General features: G+C 33.2%; 1 protein-coding gene across 1 annotated transcript; it reads left to right on the forward strand.

Moving 5' to 3' along the window:
* Nucleotides 1-904: 904 nt before the first annotated feature.
* On the forward strand, nucleotides 905-9,094 carry LOC18422413 (amino acid transporter AVT1I). The gene is made up of 3 exons (XM_006827085.4): nucleotides 905-1,241; nucleotides 4,211-4,818; nucleotides 8,372-9,094. Exons 1-3 carry the CDS (start codon nucleotides 1,136-1,138, stop codon nucleotides 8,885-8,887), a joined length of 1,230 nt encoding a protein of 409 aa, XP_006827148.2. The 5' UTR covers nucleotides 905-1,135; the 3' UTR covers nucleotides 8,888-9,094.
* Nucleotides 9,095-17,138: the final 8,044 nt, after the last annotated feature.

The raw sequence follows: 17,138 nt of genomic DNA on the forward strand, positions 1-17,138 counted from the left end.
AAATTGTGAATATATATATATATACATAACTCTTGAAAGCTCTTTTTCAAATATCATGAAAACTGTTACTCAAAAGATGATGCACTTTATGGTATATGCTCTATCGGGTCATGATGGTGGTACCACTATTGGCCCATTTAAGTTTTAGGCTTCCATTCTCACCAAATGCATTAAAAAACTACTAATGATTTAAAAAAAACGGGTAGGGATTCGTCATCCACACTAAATTACCAAAAAAAAAAAAAAAAAAGTGTAGTGATCAGCAATCTCTCCAATCTATTTAGGGGCAAGAAAAAAAGAAAGAAAAAATAAATTATAAATCATGTTAAGTGCCAAAAAAAGAAATCAACAATGATTTTCCAAATTTTGGATAGTCACATCTAATTTTCTAGAAACTTAAAATCCAATTCTTTTTTTTTTTTTTTTGTTCTTTTTGAAAGCACTCATTCTTAAGGGTGACGATTTGTTGGGTTCGGGTCGGGTCTGCTTGGACCCGGACCTGGACCCAATCTTTCGAGTCCAAAATTTGGACCCTTTTTCGGACCCGAGGTCGGGTCTACTCGTCGGGTACTGGGTCTGGTGGAGTCCATTGCTGCCCCTTGTACGACTCCAAAGACGATCTTAAAATTCAAAATCACGAAAATACTCCAAAATAAGTATTTGACTTGAGTTAGTAAATGTAGTGTGTTCCTGGAGGAGCATGGTATATGCAAGTTCTTTTCAAGGTCTTGTCTCCATACCATTCATTATTGAAGGCACAAATACCTAATATATAGTGGCCACGTCAACCAAAGATTCACCCAACTAAGGCTCCCCAAAGGACCAACAATTCACTTATTTCTTTTGTCCTTATTTATTTGTTTCCTTGGTTTAATGGAGGTCTACTCAGTTTCACGAACAAGGCAGGAGAAAAGGGAGATGCATGATTTTGTGTTGATGAATCTCAACCTCATGAATTCTCTTCTTAATAAGGAAATGATGAGATGATGGGCCAGTGTCTCTTACTTTGAGCGAGGAGAAAAGGGAGATGCATGATTTTTGTATTGATCAATCTCAACCTCACGATTTCTCTTCTTAATAAGGAAACGATGAGATGACGGGCTAGTGTTGTCAAGAGGAGAAACTTGAGAGAGGCATGGATATTCTGCCGGATGAGGAATCTCAGTGTGTCGTTAAAGATGTAGAGAGGGAGGGAACAACCGTGCTCCGCTCTTGCTTGAATTGCCTCAATAACTTATGTGGTATATCCCTTCTTCTCTCTATCTCTCTTTTTTTGACAAAGTTATGTAGGAATGGAACTTGAGATGTCGCGTTTTGAAAACCCAGCCTCTACCGTCTTGACCCAAACCTGATTCCTCTTTCTCTATTTTTTAAAGTGTGAGCTTGGGATCTTGGTTTCTCTCTCCTTTTAATGTTAACTTAGAGTGTAGAGAAACTCAAGACCAAAAGTGACGTTGTACTTGGATTTGACCTAATCAGGTTTGGTCCAGTTTAAGTAAATAAAATGTACATGAGTTTTTTTGTTACGTATATCTTTATAATACATAGAGTTGTAGGTTTGTGACCGAGACACAACCCTACTTGATAAGGTTCTTGAACCGGATTTGCTGCATCTTGTATCTGGATCTGGATCTAGACCTGTACCTTGGTCCACATGACCCTATTGCTACCCCTAGTGATACTTTGCCACCCTGACAATTTAGGTCTCTCTCCCCTCCGTAAGAATTTAGGCTTAATCATGTTAGCCAAATGATTTCATGCTCGCGAGGGAGCACATGTCCATTTACCGAATCTATGCATATTTTTGGGATCCCAAATTTTAGGGATATAATCTTCTCAATTCATTCATGTGCCAATCTCAATAAAATAATAATAATAATAGTATCCAAATCGCATTCTTTATAGGCTTGAAAAAAATAATGCCTCAGAAATCAATATAAAATCTCTAATTTTTTAAGCATGAGATGTAAATAATAGAAAACTCAAAATTTATTTTTTTATTTTATTTAAACATAATCATCTAGTGATTTTTTGATAGTTATTAAAATTTTGGATAAAAACGTTCTTAAATAAGTCTTTTGCCCAAGAAAGTGAGTATGTAGTATGCTCTTGTGGGAGTATAATATAAGCGCTCATCATGTTATTCATATTGATGACCGGTGGGTCTTTCTGTGTCCCTTTGCCTCTCTCCCCCGTTACAAGCTCAGATATAAACTTCCACGCTCTTTCTTGTTGCAAACTTTGTTACAAGCTCTTTCTCTCCGCTCCCCCTCCCCCCCCCCCTCTCTCTCTCTCACTCTCTCAATGTTACATCCACCTTGTAATGGAAAACCTATTTACACCATCCTATAGTTCTAATTTTTTATCAAAACATTTATACAAAGTCACATCCTTATAAAATAGAAGTAAGGTGTGCCTCAAAACTCCCGTAGAAAAGAATGTTCCGAAACTATAAAAGCCTTCTAATTGATCATCTTGACCTCGAGAAGTATGAGTACGAAGATGGACAAAAATTTTACGTCCTAAAAATAATACATCTTGCAACAAATTATCTTAACGGTCTACTTTCAAGATTTTTATGTGCTTATCGATCTTTTTGATTTGCACCATTTTTTAAAATTTAATTCCATGGTTAGGGTTGAATATGGATTGTCAAGTCATCTTAAAGTTTCTGCCAAAAGAACTACATCTTCGGGTAAAATTCAGATATGTGCCTTACTTGTATGGTATAAGGCGGACACTAATTAAAAGTGGTATGCCTAACGCCTAGGCTGGCTAGGGGTGGCCTGGGCACATTGCCTAGGCTTGAGCAGACCAATTAGGTGGGTTGTCCTTGGACACATGCCTAGGGACCTTAGGCGCCTACCTAGTACTCCACCTAGGCGGGCATCCAGGGGATTGCACTTGCTAGGGGTAAAAAGACCCATCGGATATTTTTTGTGCTATTATGATTGGTAGTTTTTTGTATTTTTTATATTTGGATTATTAAAATGCAAGAATATGTTTTTTATATGCAAAATCTGGACCTAAAACAGAATTACTGGACACTTTTGCTGTCTTTTGAACCTATATTGCCCAAATTATGGATGGTCTGGGTGGCCTAGACCCCCTTTGCCCCTAGGTGCCACCCGACATTATTTGGAACAGTCAGATGACACCTTATACAAATCTCACACTTTGTTTTTAAATAAATTACCTCTCTCTCACAAACGGATTGCGTATATATCTCTCTCACTACAGCTTGGGCTTTGACCAGCTTTCAATGCACGTTTGTATGTAATTTTTTTTTTCTAGGGTAATTCAGTGGAAATGACGAGTCCCTACCTCTTTTTTAAAATTATTAGTGATTTTTTAATGAGTTAGGTGAGAATGTTTTTTAAAATTATTAGTGATTTTTGAATGAGTTAGGTGAGAATGTTTTTTAAAATTATTAGTGATTGTTGAATGAGTTAGGTGAGAATGTTGTATGCAAATTTTTTTTACTCAAAACCTTTGCTCATTGACTTACTCTGGGTGTTGTGATCATGTATGGATTTGATCTTGTTTTTTGTTTTTTTAAAAAGAGCACGTATGACATGCTCTCATGTCGTCACACTGTATATTTATTCCTTCAGGTAAATACTTGAAGGAAAATGGTTTGATAGGACTGTAAGGAAAATGGTTTGATAGGGCTGCAACCTTATCAAAATAAGTAAAGCCTCACTTTGTAGCTCATCAAAAGTTGCCATTCAAAGATTGGAAAAATTTTACATCGATCATCTAGGCTAGAACATTATGGTTGTGAAAAAAAAATAGGATTTCAAGCTCTAAAATTAATGTATAATGTAACAAATTATCTAGACCGTCCATTTAGCTCTAAAGATAAGTTTTCACAAAACCACAAGATCTGTACTATTTTTCAAGTTTTAAATTTAGAGGTGAGGCCTTATTTTGTTTTCAAAACCCTAGGCCTTATAGAAACTTCATCCATACTTTTAAGTAGTATTTTATACATCTAGAATCTTTTGGCATAAAAATTTGTGCTCAAATTCCTTTAATTTTCTCTGTCTTGAACTCTTTCCCTTGTCCACAAAAATATAATCCACCCCAAAGATTAAACTTATAATATGGTTTCTACTTTCTACCATAACCATTATAAATTATAATATTTTTTTCCACAAAAGCTATGAGAAAACCATGTAAATCTAAAATATGTTTCCTGTTTGATCAGGAGTAGGAATACTATCAATTCCATATGCACTCTCAGAAGCAGGGTGGATTGGGCTGGCTCTCCTCTTCCTCCTGGCCATTATTTCTTGTTACACTGGCCTTCTTATCCAAAGATGCATGGAGAAAGATAAAAGCATCAAAACCTATCCAGACATAGCCAACAGAGCCTTTGGCTATAGAGGGAAAGTCATAGTTTCAGTGTTTCTCTATGTAGAGCTCTATTTGGTAGCCATAGAATTCTTGATCTTAGAAGGAGACAATATAGCAAAGCTGTTCCCCAATATGAGTTTCAAAGTTATGGGGTGGAGAATTGAGGGAAGTAAAGGGTTCACAATTCTTTCTTCATTAGTCATACTACCTACTGTTTGGCTGAGGCGCTTGGGTTTGCTTGCTTATGTTTCGGCCGGAGGGATTTTGGCTTCGCTGGTTGTGGTTTGTTTGGTTTTTTGGGTGGGAGCGGTTGATGGAGTCGGATATCATTCGAAGGGAGTGGCTTTGATTCCTAGTGGAATTCCAACTGCTGTTAGCATATATGCCTTCTGTTACTGTGGGCATGCTGTCTTCCCTACAATCTGTTCTTCCATGAAAGACAGGACCAAGTTTTCAAAAGTAAGAACTTAAAAGGTTTGATCAAATATAAATAACCTTCTTACTTTTTTCATTTTACATATATTTTCCTTAAAATTTTAAGTTTTATAGGATTTCTTTGAATTGGTTTATTGTCGAAGTAATATGATTTTAAATGTGTTATAAAACATAGACACTCAAATATACAAGATGTATGGAAATGAATTTTTGTTTTCTATCATTTCATTTTTGTTTGTAAGACGTGCATTCTTTGTAATGTTTAGGTTTCTAAAGTTTCCCTTGTGTTTTACCAAGAATAAATTATGATTTAAAATCTTTCATGTAATTTCATCACTGAGAAATTCCTCAAACAAAAAATTAGTCCATAACGGTCAAAACCAATGTTTTAAAAATCGGCGAGTCGAACCGGACTCGGAAACCGCACAGCCCGTACCCATTCCATCATAAAACCGGGAACCGCTCGGTTCCAGAGAGAACCGCCGGTTCCCATCCGGTTCACGCACGTGCTCTTGTTCATCCGTGTGCACTCACACGTGCGCACGTACAAGGTTGCTCCAATATTTTTGGACATTGCCCGCTTCTAGAAGAGAATCGGCGATTCCGACCGATTGACTGTATAGAATCGTATGGTGACGTCATGCCTCGGCATGTATGACGTTTCCAAGGGTAATTGGGATATTTGTCTTAAAAATAAAGGTAATATCGACATTGTCGTACGGCAGTACCATATTCATATACAACCAAGTGTTATCCCATGCACTGTTCGCTCGCACGCTGTTGAGGAGCTCATCCTCACATGTTTTATAAACTTGGAAGTCGCTTGATATTTCCGATGTGAGACAATTCCCACTTGCCTTCAACAGCGTGCAAGCCATTGTCACACAAGCCATTACCTAATAAAACGGGCGCATAGTTTTTCCAAGCCATTAACTATTGCAAGCCATTGTCCTTATGTGTAGCGTTTTAATTTAGCGTGTCAAATTAATAGCACTAATAAACATCTATATAAAATTTAAAAATAAATTAATAGCACTCATTAATTTAGTGTGTCAAATATAAATTTTTTTGATGTTTATTAGTAAAATAATTTTTTCGATGGGTTTTATTAAAATATTTTATTTTTATTTTTATTTTTTTGTAGCTATTGTGCATATTGCTGATAGGATTTTTTTTTAAATTTTGGTATCTTTATTTTTCATTTTTTTGGGTAAAGTTAATTTGAATCTTTTAATATAATTACATTAGAATTTATTGGTGGTTTTATTTTTAAGTTTAGTCATATGATATGGATGCCTCTTCTAATAATTTTTAAATCACTTTTCAATTAGATAATATTCTAAAATATTTTTAATTTGTTATTATTTATCTAATAAAATAGTTATAAAATATAAACTAATAATTATAATTTTAGTATATAATATTATAATTAGTTAGGTTGTAATAATTTTGGATTATAGTTAGTTAGGCTGTAATAATTTGAGTTTTTTTAACGGATTAGGGTTTTTTGCAAAACGAGATTTTAATGGCCATTCTTTCATTGATTAGTCTACACTTTATAATAGTCCATGTATAATTATCTATTTTATCCATGATAATTCTATGATTTTTTTTTATGTGATGCAAATTTAATATTTAATTTAAGTTTATACAGGGAAAGAACATCTCAATATATACAAATTGATGAGAAAAATGAAAGTTAATAATGTAGTACCCTCATTTCTTATTGGATTCCTAAAAAAAAACATTTATAATGAATTTTAATCATTTTTTCGGATTTTTTTGAAGCTTTAATCCGACCGATTCAGCCGATTCCCAATCTGGATCGCCGATTCGCCGATCCGGATGGGTTTTTGAGGTGCCCAATCAGGGTCACCGATCCGCTTTTTAAACGATTGGTCAAAACTATTGTCATTATGACATCTAGGACGGAAGGTGACCTCGTGGGACTGTTGGATGGTGCTTTGGCCGGATTGCTGCAAAGCAAAAATTGAGTTTGGGGCTGAAAATCAGTCAAAGTTGACTACTTTTAGTTGGTAGAGCAATATATTTTTTACCAATTGGACTGGTTAAATAAGGCTATACAATTTTTTTATTTTATATTTATAATATATTTCATATCTGTAAGCTATTCTTTCTACTTCTTTTTTTTCTTTTCAAAAATTTAGTCCAATTGATTTCTATTTTTCTTTACTTATTCTTCCCAATGGGACTTGTGGCCAGTTCGATTCCGATAATATTACTCTGAACTACATGACTTTGAATAATTAAATTCCTAAACCTAAAAACAAGAAGGAAAATTGGAGGCTAGATTTATCCTGTATTTTGTCTACATAAAACTGTTGAAATATTCACCTTGTGATGCTAAAATTTCATTATTAATTATGATTATGATGATTTGCATTGATAATTAGATATCTGAATATGTTCAATAAGCAATATATATAAATATATATATATATATATATATATATATATATATATATAGAAACCATTTGGAACCCAATCAATTATCCATCAAATGATTGAGGAATACTCAAAACTCAAATCACATAAAAGATTAATATGAGATTTTTTTGAGCTCCAACTCATATATTTAAATTGAGGAGATATTTTTAAGCTCTAAATCATATATTTTAGGGAAAATTGCATATATATCCTTTATATTTTACATTATTACGGATGTACCGAATAGTTTTCATTATTACATGTTTGTTCATTTTTTATCCTTCATGACGCAATTTTTTAAAGAAGATGACTTTACCCTTTCGGGTGTTCAACATCCAAATTGAAGGGTTCTTCGGATGTTCAACATCCAAAAATAGCCGAAAGTTTAACATTCGTGGTCATATTTTCTTATGTTGAACATCCGAAAATGTCATTTTCGGATGTCCAACATCCGAAATTATATAGCACATTTTCGGATGTTGAACATCCGAAAATGTGCATGCGAAAGAAACCTTCTGGAATTTTGCAGGCATATTTTCGGATGTTGAACATCCGAAGATAGCACACTTTCGGAGGTTGAACATCCGAAAATGTGAACATCCGAAATGTCACTTTTTTGGATGTTGAACATCCGAAAATAACACACTTTCGGATGTTCAACATCCGAAAATGGCACATTTTTGGATGTTCGACATCCAAAAATAGCACATTTTCAGATGTTGGACATCCGAAAATAAAACATCTGAAAATGTGCCTGCGGAATGTGAACGTTAAACTTTCGGGTTATTTTCGGATGTTGAACACCCGAAAAAGAGTAAAGTCATCTTTTTAAAAAAAATTACGTTATGAAAGGTAAAAAACGGACAAACATGTAATAACGAAAATTGTTTAGTACATCCGTAATAACGTAAAATATAACAGATATGTATGTAATTTTCCCTATATTTTAATTTATTTTTAAAATTTAATAAATAGATGATTAGCATACTGTAAGTGTGTGAACATCAACACATTAACAAATCAATCCCAAGTCCGACCCTGAACCCTAACACCATTTGAGTCTCATCCAATCAATTTACATATTCATGGCACAAATCTAATATATGTTTCTATACTTGGATTTTTGTAGGTCCTCATCATTTGTTTCATTGTCTCGACCCTGAACTATGGTGCCATGGGGTTTCTTGGTTATCTGATGTACGGTGAAGATGTGAAGTCCCAAATCACACTAAACCTTCCTACTGAAATACTCAGCTCCAAGATAGCTATTTACACCACTCTCATTAACCCATTCACAAAATATGCATTGGTGGTGACCCCAATTGCAGCAGCCATTGAAGATGCACTGCAACTTAGCAAGACTAATAAGTTGGTACACATACTATTGAGAACATCACTATTGGTTAGCACACTTGTAGTGGCCCTTGCAATCCCAATATTTGGATATTTAATGGCCCTAATAGGCTCTTCTCTAAGTTGCACTGTGTCTTTGATACTTCCATGCCTATGTTATCTCAAGTTCTTTGGGACCTCAAGGGTTGGTAGGGTGGAGACTACATTGATGGGTGGGGTTATAGTTATAGGTGCTTTGGTAGCAATCTTGGGGACCTATTGTTCACTAAAACAGATTGTTAAGCAGTTATAGAACCTCACAACTAAGAGGCCTATGTCTTCCCACAGTTTGTAAAGGATTTGAGGAGATGCAAGTGTGTGTTTTATCTGTGTCACTGATTTGAGACTCGGCCGAGTCAACTCGTCCTCGCCCTATGGGCAAGGCGAGTTTTAGCCGACTATTATGTACACTGTAAATTTAACATTTATATACTTAAGTTGTCATTTCTAGGACAATAAACTACGATGTTGCATGCTGGTTGATATGCACTCTAGGGGCTCATTTTGGTGGGCTTTCATCCCCCACAACCATTGCCGATGTGTTTCTTAAAACACGAGACTTATTAGTTTCGTCGCCCTTATTCTCTTTTTTTTTTAAACCTTTGATCGTTTGAAAAAAGATGTCAACACAAGGATCAAACAGACCTTTTACAAAAGGGGTATGTAAAAAAGCCGAAAGTTAAACCAACATGCCATTAGACATTAATAATAAAAAATTGTGAAACTTAATGTGTGCATCTATATATATATATATATATATGGTAAATGACTTTATGAGACTTTTCCACACCCATGTGTGTAAGACTCCAAAAAAACACTATTAAATTTAACACAGATCTCTAAAAAAGTTATTACATGAGTATATGTATATGAGTACCTTTTGCTGATTTGTGTTAAGGGGATTTTGTGAGGTATGTAGATGTGGTTGCTTAAAAAGTCAACCCAAACGGGCTCAAGTGCCGGTTTGGTCTTTGAAAATTAAGTTCGAAGATATTTTTCATAGAAATGAGGCATCTCCAAAAAAGTTCTAGATTGACCAATCATTTTCTACATATTGACGCTCAAAGTGGGGAGAAATCTTCCTGTGACTCCTGTCTTTACCTCATCTTTGGAAAAAGATCTTGCAATTTGAAATGTAGACTACTTAAGTGCTTATTCTCTGAAAATGAATCTTCACCACTAATCGTCTCTCACTCCTACAACCCCATGCTCTCTCTCTCTCTCTCTTGTAAACCCTCAATCATCCCTCTCTCATTGGAAATAAATAATTTTAATAAGGGCAAGTATATAAAAAAACCATTTTCTTTTATTTGCTAATTATATAAAGAGACAATTGGTCTTTCAAGTCGGATAGTCGCGATCCCTCAAATACATCAAATCGCGGTCCCTCAAATACATCAAATGTAAAATCAGGTATTTGGTGGCCTCACTCAAAGTGAGGAAGTTTTTTTGAAATTTGAATTGCCACACACCAACTCCTACGATACGATGACTTGAGGTGATTGTGACCATCGGAGATGATTGTGACCTTTGTACATGTGATGAAGCAATAGACATAGGGCTCAAATCATGTTTAAATTTGGTTCTTCATCGTGAGAGTTGTGACACAAATCCAAAACATATCCTAAATCCTAGTAAAATTCAGCTCCAAAAAATATCATAAATCCTAGTAAAATTCATTTCTGTTAAATCCATTTGGGCTCCAAAAGTAGTGTAGTTCAAACATTTTCAAAGAATTGAAATGAATGGCTTGAACCAAAAAAAGAAAAGAAAAAAAAAACAATTATTAAGGCGTAAAATTCTTTTTTTTTTGTTTTTTTGTTTTCCTGTTTGTTCATTATCTTAGTTATTGAGATGATGGAGCAGTGAAATTTTGGGTATGCAATCCAACCCCAAAAGAACTCCGCCATGACCAGTTACAACCTGATCGTGCATGTCCTAAGCCATGCCTAAAGAAGGATTGTGTTAGGTAGGGTAGACAACGTAAAACTTTATCACATTTTTTCCTGAATTTTGGATATATATTATAAGCTCATGCTAGGGCATTCCCTGTAAACGAGGTGATTTATGGTTTGCCTGAGGGTATGGTCATTGTAAGAGCAAAATGATCGAACATGATTTGTGTAATTGACTACAAATAGTTAGAAAAAGACTCACATGATGATGGTGATGATGATAATGAATCCACCCCCAAGATAGAAAGTAAATAAGAGTCACTTAAACTAGTCGAAAAATAGTGTAGTGCTGAAGTAACATAGGGATGGGATATGTCTTTCTTCTTAGGTGCAGTTTACATAAGGGGTCACTATTAAATAATCAAAGTAAGGTGCACTTCTAAGCCCTATTGGAATATCCAATTCCAGTGGTGGAAACTTTTTTGATGGCTTGAAAATATGTAGCTTTAATTGTTAAATTCAAAGCTCCAAAAATAGTACAGATTGGGTATATTTATAAACTCAAATAAATTTTAATAATGAAAGATTTCTACAAATGTTACAAGATACAATATTTTTAAACTTGAAATCCATTAATTTTTTCATATTCATTTATATTGATGTCAAGATGATTAATTTGAGGATATTCCATTATCTATATGGTGTGGTTTTTATAAGGTTGCAACATTAAACAATCCAATTAAGGCACACCTCTAAATGTTATCATAACATGTAATTTTGGTGTAAAAAATTCTAAGGATTATCTCAAAATCTGTTTTCATACCTAATTATATAATTTTAAACTCCAAAAATTTTCAAATCAAGTAGATTTATAAACATATGAAAATCTTGAAATGGATGATCTTGATAATGTGTTGCAAGATGCATTATTTCTAAGACTCAAAATTTTTTTTTTAATTTTTTTATATTCATACATCTAGATATCGAGATGCTCAATTACAAAGTTTTTCAACATTAAAACAACTTTTTTCGATGAATTTTTTAAGCGCATCTTTAATTCTACATTTTAAAGCTGCAACCTTATATAAACTTTTTCCTTATCTAAATAGCTTTTTAAGTGAAATACAAAAGCTATCGAATTTCATATCGTAAGTAAATGTGAGCTATACAAAAAGTAAAAGGTTTCATTGTATAAAATCCCGTTCAAATAAATAACTTTCGATATATAAAAATAAAAGATATTTGCGGGGCTTGTGTGACACGTGCTCTCATTGTTTTTCATGTTGAGAACCCAAAATAATTGGGAATCAATTTCTATACTCAAAAGAGGATTAGACCTCCCAAAATGGTACAAATGTGACAGTTCTAGGGATCTCTCACAATTGCCTCCAAATTCGATGTTATATGATGGATTACCTTGAAGCCCGTTTGGGCACATGGATTTTGGGTAATATCTTGGATCCTACTAAAATTCACCATTTGATTTGCTCAATAGGACATTAAAATTTTATGAAAATTAAATATTGGAAAATTCATTTCCACATCAAAATCTTTTTATTATAATTTTTTTTTAAATTTTTAAGGCATGTAGATTCCACTCATCCATCCGTCGACCCAAAGCTTGGGGCGCTTTTAGTAGGTTTGAAAAGATCTGCATGAAAGTATTTTCACGTGAAAACTACATTACGCACGTTTGCGACGTGACAAATACAAAAAACTATATCAAACTTTAGAATGAGAAGGTACATGAAAATTTTTAAAGAGAGAAACTATATCAAAATTTTTGGATAGAGAAATTATTTCCAAGTTTAAAGTTTAGGGAGAGTATATTAAGCATTTAGAGAGAAAAACTATATTAAATTTTAGACAGTACAAATTTTTTAGAGAAGTAAACTATCTCAAATTTTTTAGGGAGAGAAAATATATCCAATTTTAAGTTTTAGAAAGAGAAAGCACATTAAAATTTTAAAAAGGGAAATTATATCAAATTTTAAAGAGTAAAAGTACATGAGATTTTTTAAAAAGAGAAACGATCGCAACTTTTTAGGGAGAGAAATTATCCTAAATTTAAAGTTTTAGCGAGGTCATCTTAAATTTTTTTTAAAAATAAACTATATCAAATTTTAACGAGAGAAAATACCTAAAATTTCTTAACGAGAGACACCATATCAAATTTTAGATGGAGAAATTACATGAAACTTTCAAAGAGAGAAACTATTTCAAAATTTGTAGAGAGAAAATATTTCAAATTTTAAGTTTTAGAGAGAGAAAGTGTATTAAAAGTTTAGAGAGAAAAACCATATCAAAATTTAGAGAGTGAAGCAATCTCAAAATTTTGGGAAAGGTTTCTATACTTCCCCTACAACATAGAAGATCTATCTTTCCCATACCATCCAGCCATCCAATTTTGATCAAGAGAGCCACTCACCGTTTGATCTTAGATCCGACGTCTCAAAGTATTTTTATTTTTATTTTTTTTATACAAATTGTATGAACATGAAATTTGGTATGTGCCATATTCTCATTGAGGGGTGCTTATAAAAAATATTAAAAATAAATTTTCGATAAAATATAATGACCAAATACCCCTTGAAATTTTAAGGGGTATTTTGGTCATTTTATTTTATTGGGAATTTTTTTTCTATATATTTTTCACTAGTGCGAGTTTAATAGTGGATTGGACGTCCAAAATTTGGTATCAAAATAGTTTATAGAAAAAAAAAATAGTGTAGAGACGTGACATTGTGATTGGGGCAATCTTAACCCTCCATTCAGAATGGACGGTTGGACAAGGAGAAGTATATAAGTTTTATGCTATAGGGGAAGCATAGAAAGCTTGCCCCAAAATTTTTAGAGAGTATCTAAAATTTTAAGTTTTTGAGAGAGAAAGTATATTAAAATTTTGGAGAAATAAACTATATCAAATTTTGTGGGGTGCAGTTTGCATACAGATGTATCCGTAGTTGTAGAGGTAAGGTGCACCTTCAAATTTTACAATGGTATATAATTTTGATGGACAATGTTCTTAGGATTATCTCAAAATCTATTTTTATATCTAATTATAACATTTTGAATTTAAAAAATGGTTAAAATCAAGTAGATCTATAAACATATGAAATCTTGAAAATGGATGGTGTAGATAATATGTTGTAAAATGCACTATTTCTGAGACTCAAAATCTTTTTATTTTCATGGTCATACATCTCGATGTCGAGATGATCAATCAAAGGGTTTTCCAACATTAAAACTAACTTTTCCAATGAATTTTTGAAGTGCATCCGTTGTTCTACATTATAAGGTTGCATCCTTATATAAACTTTTTCCAATTTTGTTACCAAAGAATGGGCATGAAAATGATTGTAAGAAAAATAATTAATTTTGTATAGTATATCCAAACAAGAGATTTAAGGATTTCATGACAAAAGGTCCTTGATATTAGAAATTCATAGATTTTCTTGGATTCCATATATCCAAAATTCCTAATTTCCTCCGGTCAAAATGGGCCGTTGGAGTTTTTTGAGCCTTAAATCCTTTTTTTTTTACAAATCTATGATCATGGAGGCGGACGAACAATTTTTGGTCCTCAATACATCTTCTTTCTTGGATTTTACGGTAGGGGCACTTTTTTTTCAAGCACAGGGGACGGATATGACTCCAAATGGAAAAAGTTTATATAAATGCGAAGCTCTAAACAATTAAATTAGGGCGCACATCAAAAATTTCAAGAGAAGAGGTTGTTTTGATGCTAAAAAATCTTCAAATTGATCATCTTGACCTTTAAATGCATGGACATGTGAAGAAAAAAATAGATTTCAAGTTTTGAAAATAGTGCATCTTGCAATGCATTTTTGGACCGTCAATTTTTAAGTTTTCATAGGCCTGCTCAAATTGCACTATTTTTTAAGCTTTAAATTTAATAATAAGAGCTAAAAATATATTTTAAGGCTATCACAAAGATTTTCAGTGATGAAATCACATTTCTCAACTCTATTTGAAGGTGGGCTTTACTTAGATGTGACTTCAAGATTTCGACGTGATTTGATGAAATGCTATTGTAGTGAAGAGATCTAGGTTTCTACCTGTTTTCTAATATGGTACAATTTTATGATACAATATATTAGAAAACATGTCTTCCGAGATACTTTTTATATGGCTAAGCTAATTCTAATCGAAATTTACTCAATTTGAATTAAAATTACCTGAATCGAATTGTAAATCATCATCTTGCTCCCATAATATATCGAGACCAGCCATCTCTCCCTTAAAACAAGGGGTTAATGGGCAAAATCTGGCCATCCTCCATTAAATATGGAATCAGCCAATTTTGTCAAAGAACCGGCTGAGAAAATCGGCCCGAACCCGTTCACGCTCCAACAGCCCACGTTTATTTTTAGTATTGTTTAGGTTTTTCGTCCTTTTTTTATTTCACTTTAAAACATGGGTCCCCACCTCTTTAAAGAAGGAAAGCCGTCCTTTTTTTCTTTCACTTTAAAACATGGGTCCCCACCTCTTTAAATATGGAAAGCCCAAGCACCAAACGATCAAATTTGAAAACCACGATTCAGGCATCTTTTCGTGCCTCCGTACCCATTTAGAGGGGGTACTTGACTCCTCAAGTTACCCTTTTTGCGAACCAAAAGTGCTTTTTATTGACACTAGAAACCACTTACGTTTAGTCTAAACAAAAGTGTTTTCTAAGGCCTTAAAAGTAGAGTTAGAGAGGGACCTACACCCTCTATCCACCGCACCGCACCAATCTTGTCATGATTCCTAAACGGAAGGAGTTTATATGAGTGCAAGGCTCTAAATAATTAAATTAGAGCGAATATAAAAAATCTTCGGAAGATGTTGTTTTGATGCTCAAATATCCTCAAATTAATCATCTCGATCTCAATATGCATGGAAATGAGAAAAAAAAATGGATTTAAAATTTGAAAATCGTGCATCTTGTAATGCATTGTGGACCATAAATTTTCAAGATTTTCAAGTTTTTTTATAGATATGCTCGATATACACTATTTTTTAAGCTTTAAATTTTATAATTAGAGATGAAAATATATTTCAAGGCTATCATAAATATTTCCTGTATTGAACCCACATTTCTTGATACTATTTGAAGGAATTTCTAGTATTAAAACCACATTTCTCAATACTATTTGAAAGAGCGCTTTACCTTGATTGTTTAGAACCTCGCCTCTATACAAACCGTATCATTTATTTAAATATAATAAAACCTGGCAAGAGAGAAAAAAACCCTTTGTTTGAACCTTATGTTTACTGTCACCCATATTCACCTCTCAAAGGTATACCGTTGAGTCTCTCAATCATTGATTGGGATCTCAAAGGTGATTGAGAATGTGCATTATCGATATCAAACTGCACCTGAAATATCAACTATTTAGTAAGTTACTCTGTCATCAAAATGTATTTATATGAATTTTGGGGAAAAATTCCTTTGAAGGAGACTCTGAATTGGCAAATAATTTTGTAAGTTATTTTAAATTCTCGGAGTGTCTATAATCCTACGATCAATTTAAAAACAAAACTAGAGCTCAAAAAATGCTCCAAATTAGGACTTGATAGCGAATCATTCATTTGATGACAATTTATCTAGATCTTTTTTTGAGTTTCATAAGAGGGAAAAATTTCCTTTTATGTGGTGACATGATGCAAAAATGGGTTTGTGCATTGTATTTCTTTTATATTTATACACAAACCTATAAAATGAAACCATCACGTGCAAGTGGCATTGAAGATTATAAAAATAAAAAATAGAAAATTTTGAGTTAGAAAGATTCATTTTATAGCATTTAGTTCCATGTCGAGCGTAAAATGATTGTAATGAACAAGAAACACCTGGACATTTCACAATATTTTACTTGTTTTCAATAAAATAATGAAAAAGTGTAATGCAATACTTCTAACCAAATATGACAAAACCAATCAAACAAAAAATAGTACTTCTCGATGATTTGTTTGAAATATGAAGAACAGGGAATTGGAATGGATCAATTTGTCTAGAAGGGTTTAGGACAATGAGCAGTGTGAATTAATTTATGAGAATGGATAAGAAGATGGAGTTCATACGATGGTGCAGTCTGAGTGTACAGCACTTAGCACCTTACTTTTGATAGTTTATTTTAATTTTGATGCATCAAAATATACCAGTGGTGTTCATCATCATCTGAAAAAATAAACCATTCTTTTTCCTCCAATGGTGTAGGAGAGCGTGGGTATTGTGTATTCTTCTTTCTCTCTTCACTTTTTAGGAACATTTGCCATTTGAAAATCGGAATCAGACCCGGTATTCCACTGATCCAATGGGAAAGGTTAAAAAAGTAGCAAGAAAATAAAAAAAAAATAGTTTGAAGTAGTCCACCTCTTAGTGCTGATTAACAATCGCATTAGTGATTTTTAATCTTAAAAAGGTGTGAAAAACTGCACGAGAATCTCATTTTATTTTTGAAATATGACGTTAGTTCCTTGTATTTCACAAATACCATTGAAGTCCCTCTTTTTATGAACATAATTTTATTTTTCTTATGTATTAAATATTTGATAAATATAAATTTGAAGCGACCATACTTTTCACTATCATATAGTTGTAAG

The sequence above is a fragment of the Amborella trichopoda genome, chromosome 4 (assembly GCF_054954075.1).
Source record: "Amborella trichopoda isolate Santa Cruz 75 chromosome 4, AtrichopodaSantaCruz75HAP2 v2.0, whole genome shotgun sequence".
Taxonomy (NCBI): Eukaryota; Viridiplantae; Streptophyta; class Magnoliopsida; order Amborellales; family Amborellaceae; genus Amborella; species Amborella trichopoda.

What these genes read in the sequence shown, in the direction of transcription:
- LOC18422413 (XM_006827085.4), top strand. Translation starts at nt 1,136, where the DNA reads ATGGATATTCTGCCGGATGAGGAATCTCAGTGTGTCGTTAAAGATGTA. An exon ending in TTGCCTCAATAACTTATGTG is followed by an intron (nt 1,242 to 4,210) that starts GTATATCCCTTC and finishes CTGTTTGATCAG; the next exon opens with GAGTAGGAATACTATCAATT. An exon ending in ACAGGACCAAGTTTTCAAAA is followed by an intron (nt 4,819 to 8,371) that starts GTAAGAACTTAA and finishes GGATTTTTGTAG; the next exon opens with GTCCTCATCATTTGTTTCAT.